This window comes from Labrus mixtus, chromosome 15 (genome assembly GCF_963584025.1).
Source record: "Labrus mixtus chromosome 15, fLabMix1.1, whole genome shotgun sequence".
Classification (NCBI taxonomy): Eukaryota; Metazoa; Chordata; class Actinopteri; order Labriformes; family Labridae; genus Labrus; species Labrus mixtus.
This window is the reverse complement of record NC_083626.1, coordinates 12,713,874-12,720,147: the sequence shown is the minus strand read 5'-3', so window position 1 is coordinate 12,720,147 and position 6,274 is coordinate 12,713,874. Positions and strand designations below refer to the sequence as shown.

The following is a 6,274-nucleotide window of genomic DNA, read 5'->3' as shown; positions in this document are numbered from 1 at the left end:
TTTATACCAGAACCTGTGACCAAAGCATGCAGAACATTTCCTTCTGTCCCAGTAGCTGCAGCGTCGTCAGATTGAGGAGCAAATATAGCCTGTCATCACAAACAGTGGAGCTCTCAAACAATCCAAAAGCGGGGGGGCCGGATTCTGAAATTTATGTTGAGAGCTGGAGGACAAGTGTCAGAAGGTCAGGCAAAAAGCATTTTCTGCTGCCGTTGATCCACTAGACATTTGGACAATAATTATATATTAAGGATGTATATTAACAACTAAAAAGATTCATGTGAACAGGCAGTTTGCCCCAATAATTGGCACCACCTTCACTTGATTTAGTTTTGACTCCAGGTACATTTAGTAGGCCCATACCTGATGATCTGAGGGATCCAATTGGCCTGTAGTCAGTGAACAGGTCGGACAGATATAAAGGAGCCATACCTTTTAGAGCTATAGACAAGAAGTAACTTTCTGAATTCAAATCTGGACTGGACTGGACTGAAGCTTTTTCAATACGGTGTAATATGTCCTATGTTCTTTGTCCCTGTTAACACTCTGGCCACAGCATTTTGAATGAGCTGTCTAGAGTCAACCTACTGACTTTTAAGGAGGTCCAGCAGAGAGGGCATAGTCTTATCTGCTGGGTATGAATGCATGGACCAGTTTTTTTGAGTTGGCTTGAGACAGGACGCACCTCAGAAAATATTTTGAATTGGCAGAAACCTGTTCGTGGATTTTTAAAAAAGCAAGAAGTATACAATCATAAACATCCCGTTTTGGTCATATAACTTTGTATTGTATTTAAAAAACCTCAACAACACACAACTCTTGCATACTTCTTTATATCACTTCCGTTCAGATTAACCAGAGCTGGCATGGGAAACACATCAGCTGTACTCTGTTAAAGTTATGTATTTAAGGAGCTTGGCTGTTCTTATTGGAACTGTAGAACAGAAGCCTCTTCTTATATCATTGGATTGTTGCAGTCCTGCATTAAAAGATGCAGCACTCATTTTAGGCTAACTGTCTGTAGCAGTAATTGCATATAAAACCCATGAAGTGCTGACAACACAAGGCCTGGTGCAACAATAGCTGTTGTAAATTTGGAGGGAGATGTGATGTTAAAAGTTTGGCGGCAACGTGGTGCGCGCGTTCCTCCATTCAGTCGCTAATGAGAATGATAATTTGTGGCTCCTCTGATGACCCCTACCCCCACTTCAATGGGGACTTCTCCCAGGGGACGTGATGGTGCAGGTCCCCAAGGGGCATCTAGCCATGTATAGGAATCCTTTTCATCACCAGATCGGGATTCCCGCCTGATTCGATTTTTATAAGGAAAATAAGAGAAGTTTTCTTATTGCGGTAGCAATAGGACAACAATGCAGGACTGATGATCCAACATGCCCACACCTGGATCTTCTGTCAGCTACACACATCTATTAAAGATATTTCAGCCTCAGTTTATGTTCTGCTATCTGAACACTTATGCCTATGAGCTATATGTGCTCACAATGAGACTGATTCTGCGTCTTTGGGAATGTAGGCTGCAGCCATTCTATTCTCCTTCCTGTTTCTCAAAAAATTCACTTAAAAAAAAAAAAGTATTTTCTACTCGAACTCTAACATAACACTGGTGTTTGGTGGAGGACTATTCCTGCTGCAAACAGTATGAACTTAGGGTGTATTTGTGTTCCTTATTTCCCAACACATAAGACCACAGAGCTTGCGCAGCTAAAACCTGATTTCCACAAATCCTACAAAATGCTGCTATATAAAAAAAAATAGAACAGCCTCAGTCCACTTCTCTTGGGAGGGTTTTATCTAAGTCCCCCCACGATTCCTCATGTTTACACCGGACCAGGATCGCCTCTTGGGGGCCACGCGTGTGTGTGTTCGCCTCCTCACCTCCGCCTGCCAGCGGGGATTTACTGACTGGCTCTGTGCCCAACCGCAAGCAGACTAGTTCGCTCGGTTCTCACGACCTCAGCTCCACAAAGGCATCACTGAACTATTAACTCAGACACGAAGGCAGAGGGAGCAACCACAGCAGCCACACACGCTGCCAACTGGTGTTTCAGTTCGTCTACTCGCAAGAGGAAGCTGCTGCAGCACCGCTGGCAGCAAGGTTTCAGTGTGCCATTTACCCATGGTGTCATCTGCGGGGCACATGCACGCTGCGGGTGAAAACGAGAACACAACTACATGATTTAACAAGACAGTGCAACTGTTAGAGGAAGATGCGTAATAAAGATGTGAAAGCTATTAAAAACAAGTGTCCGTGGGCCAATTTACTGTAAAAAAAAAAAAAAAAAAAAAAAAAAAAAAATTGGCACAACTTTGCTCTGTATATTTGTTCAAACGCCTACCTAATCGTGTTCCTAAATAAAATAGTTCAACATCCTTTTATCATTTTACATTAATTGATGGTACATTTCTTTCTCGCGTATAATGTATAATGAAATATAAGACATTCTGTAAGAGTCGGCAGATACCTAATATTGGAAATTTTATGGAATGTTTTGCACTTTGGGTGTATTGACGCTGACCATTTTGCGCACGTCAAGTTTGCACCAGAAATACTCCAATAAAAGAGAACGTTGAGAATTTTGATCCTGTGTGTACTGGTAGTCTGTCAGGGCTTAACACTTAAAAACACACCTAAGTTACAGTTTGACCTGTGACAGCCATGCGCACCGACGGCGCGCTGCTGGAGTATTAAATGTTGAGGAGTTTTGACCAGACTGTAACCTAATCCAAAGTAAAGGGGCCCTATGACTACAGGTGTCTGACCCACGTCTAACGCCACGGCTACCGACCCACACGACCATAAGTGCCGGACCAAACTCACCGGGGAAAGATAATTTACGTACATTGATTAACAGAGACAAGGGGAACACCTAGACAGCCAAACATTTTGCAATTGTATAAGTCAAATAATTCGCCACTGAGTGCATGAGAGAGACATACTGATTTTGGAGAAATGAATTTAATTTTAGATGCCGTAAAACCGGACATTCTCTCAGTTACCTTGCTATCAAATACAAAAACAAAAACCTATTTTTTTTCCTTCGAGAAGGTGAAAGCCAACTGGGAGTCGAGCAGAACAATTGATACACAAAAGGACGCGAGGATCCTTCCATATTCTTCTTTCACTGAAGCAATCTGTTAGTGACATTAACCCCTGAGCGCATTTCCCAGGCTCATGAATAGGGTTTAAGACTTCTCAAAGCTCCCGCTGCATACAGGATGAGACCCCTTTCAAACTTTTAATTACCTTTATAGCAATAGAAAAATACACCCCCATTGTCTGCTTGACCATTCTCCAGTGGGCCAGATGTAGAGCGCTCCCGCCACATTGGTGACAAGGTGGCCACTTAAAACTTACTAAACGAATTGATTCGGGAGTGTATATGTGAATCGATAGGTTGAAGCTTCGCTTAGGCCAACACTTTAGGAGCTTAATCACAAGGTTTCACTCACATATCGATCACTGGTAAGTTTGACTTTTACGCATGAAATGACCCCCCCCCCCCCCCCCCCCCCCAACCTAAGATGACCCTTAAACTCTCAAAGCAAAAGGACGTGGCATGAAATCAGGCTTTAGACAAGAAACTTAATTTTTGAGATTTATTTTATTAAAACAATGGGTTATCACCCAACTTCAGTTTTAGTTTTCAACACAAAACAACAAAGAATATAAAACACAGCTTTGGTATAACAATCAATAACAACTTTGTACAAAACTAAATCTTTTGATAAAAAGTACTTCATGACAAAAATCTTCTATAAATCTTCCATCTGCATGTACAGCATTTATCACCGACATCCAAATTTTGGAATCTGGTAATAAATAATAAAAAACAATGTGCCATTTCAGGCAAATCATGTTCCATAAAACGAAACAACAAGAACTACTGGGGGCATTAAGTGGTTGGAGTCACCGTCCCATAGCGGGAGAGTTCCAGGTTTAACCCCAAGACAGTTGTGTGTGCAGCCAGTTTAAAGGGTAAACTGAAAAAGTAATCAAAGTAATGCAAACTGGATTCACACAAGTCTTTCATCCTAGGCTACCAGGGCCGCCACACAGGCTCGTTACTCTCCGATCCAGTACTGACCCCCACCGGGCTAACTGCCTGAGATCCCCCGGAGAAGGACGTCATGCCGTGAACTGGAGATGCTGCAGTGGATGCAGAGCTGCCGTGCACCGGGCTGGCATTCACAGCAACAGGCACTCCTGCGTTTGCGTAAAGGGGGATAACAGGGGCTGTGGCGGAGGCAAATGCCGGGTTTGGGATCAGAAAAGCGAACTGTCCGTCTGTTGCGGGCACCAGCTGGAACCCACCAAACACCTTAGGGGAGACGGCCTCTGCCGGACTGAGTTTGGCGTGGCCGTTGATGGGCAGGGTGGAGGGGAGCTGCACGTGAAGGGGCTGAGCAAGGTGCGCCTGCTGGGACGCGGCCTGCTGTGAGTAGTTCATTGACATCATCTGGCCCATGCAGCTGGAAAGGTGGTTTAGGAGTCTGGATCGCACTTCTGTGTTCACTCCTTCTGAGGTGGACAGGAAGCGGGTCACCTCGTTCATGCACTCGTTGAATCCGGCTCTGTATTTGCTTAGGACGGTAGCGTCTGCTGAGAGCGCTGCTGGAGGGAGAAAGAAGATGAATATTAGTGAGGAGTCTAAGCCTTCTTCAGCAGCTTCTTTATGACTTATCAAAATGTTTGACCTACTTATGTGATTGAATAAACTTACCGCTCATCTGTACACGCTGCAAGTTCCTCAAGTGCTTCACTGTCATCTCTAGGATGTCTGCTTTCTCCAACTTGGAGTGTCTAGAGCTCTGCAGGGGGATAGAATAAAGTTTAGTCTATGTGCAAATCACATTTAAAACGAAATGATCTATGAACATGAAAAATACTTAATGGGCATTAAAGTAGTTTAAACGTACATCTTTTTTGAGTGCGTCCAGGATGAGCGTCTTGAGCTGACCGAGACTTTCGTTAATTCTCGCTCTTCGTCGTTTTTCCATGATGGGTTTGGATGACTGCAAAAAAGAAAAAATAAACAAGTCTGCATAAGTACCTTGCTCATCAATCTTATAAATCATTTGACAACTTGCATGTCATGTCACATCACTGTAACAACGTGTTTACTTCATAAACAAACTATTCAATCTTCATGTTTGCTTGTGAAAATTAAATGCTTACCTTTCTATGCTCGCTGGCATTTTTCGGTTTGTCCGGTGTGTGTGATCCGTTTGCAGGCGCACCGGCAATAGGAGATGCGGTCTGCTTTTCCATTGTGTCGGCTGGCATTTTCGCTCAAATTGTTAAAACAAAGATCAAAAGATACAGAAATAAATCCTCTTTTGGAACGACGGGAATAAAAACAGTGAAAATGTAAAAAAGTTCACGCAGTGCCACTGCACAACATGTATGAGATGCCGGGCAGTCCCGCAGATCACTTTACGTTCAGTCGCTTGTTATCGCTGAGCTGTCATGTGAGTACAGTCTCAGCTTCTGCCGCTGACACGCGCCGCGGCGGTACTTATAGACGGTTCGCGTGCTCCCAGTTCGTGTGAAACCTTCTCTGCATTCTTTCCCACACTCGCCTCAGCCAATAGCAGAGAGGACTCACCCATTGGGCGCGGGGCAGACCGCTGATTGGACAACACCCCCGCGGGCCGTCAGTCACGCGCTGCTCAATCAGCCCTGCAGGGACAAACAACAAAGCGGAGCGAGCAGCGGCGGTCGGGGCTGGGCTGTGAAGTGATAAGGGAGGGGAATGCGCTGGATGTTTGCTTCCAACTTTGCTCCGTGCTCGTCAAAAATGTTAGACGTCTTGGTGTGTGTGTGAGTTTGTGTGTGTGGAAGAATGTCGAGTCTGTATTGACAAAAGGCTTATACAGTACAGCCAGAAGCAAACTTTTGACAGTATGTTGTTTAGGAGGAGTGCTTTGGAAAGTTGTGTGATTTAAATGAAGAATCAAGCCCAAATTTCTTGGCTGCAACACGGATTCATGTCTCTGTCAAAATATAATAATTTGTTGTTAATTATATGTTTGTGCTTGAAATGTATCCATAACCGGAATGAACTAAGTATAGGCTCTTCATATATTTTTCTCCCAAAATGGAAAAGGACATTTCTAAAAGTTATGGTTGCCTGCTTAAACCAAACAACGCAAGCCTTTAAATCAAGCATAAATGTTTTCAAAGCTTCAAACATAAACAAACACACTTTTATCTATTTTTAAGACCCCTCTTGCGCCTCCAAGGAGCAGACAT

General features: G+C 43.8%; 1 protein-coding gene across 2 annotated transcripts; it reads right to left on the bottom strand.

Annotated features, from left to right (window-relative positions):
- Nucleotides 1-3,604: 3,604 nt before the first annotated feature.
- Nucleotides 3,605-5,533, bottom strand: her9 (hairy-related 9). Of its 2 annotated transcripts, none has more exons than XM_061057764.1 (4): nt 5,198-5,533; nt 4,939-5,034; nt 4,743-4,830; nt 3,605-4,630 (listed from the first exon to the last, which is right to left on the bottom strand). In XM_061057764.1, the coding sequence occupies exons 1-4, from the start codon at nt 5,303-5,305 to the stop codon at nt 4,059-4,061; spliced, it is 864 nt and encodes a 287-aa protein (XP_060913747.1). In that variant the 5' UTR covers nt 5,306-5,533; the 3' UTR covers nt 3,605-4,058. The 2 variants fall into 2 exon arrangements, with proteins under 2 accessions (XP_060913747.1, XP_060913746.1); XM_061057763.1 differs by having other exon boundaries at nt 3,605-4,633; nt 5,198-5,531.
- Between the last annotated feature and the right edge of the window lie 741 nt (nt 5,534-6,274).

Excerpts from the sequence above, each read along its gene's own strand:
- her9 (XM_061057763.1), bottom strand. The coding sequence starts at position 5,305 with ATGCCAGCCGACACAATGGAAAAGCAGACCGCATCTCCTATTGCCGGT. Across the intron at positions 5,035-5,197 it reads ATGCCAGCGAGCATAGAAAG|TCATCCAAACCCATCATGGA; the intron begins GTAAGCATTTAA and ends TCTTTTTTGCAG. Across the intron at positions 4,634-4,742 it reads GCAGCGTGTACAGATGAGCG|CAGCGCTCTCAGCAGACGCT; the intron begins GTAAGTTTATTC and ends TTCTCCCTCCAG.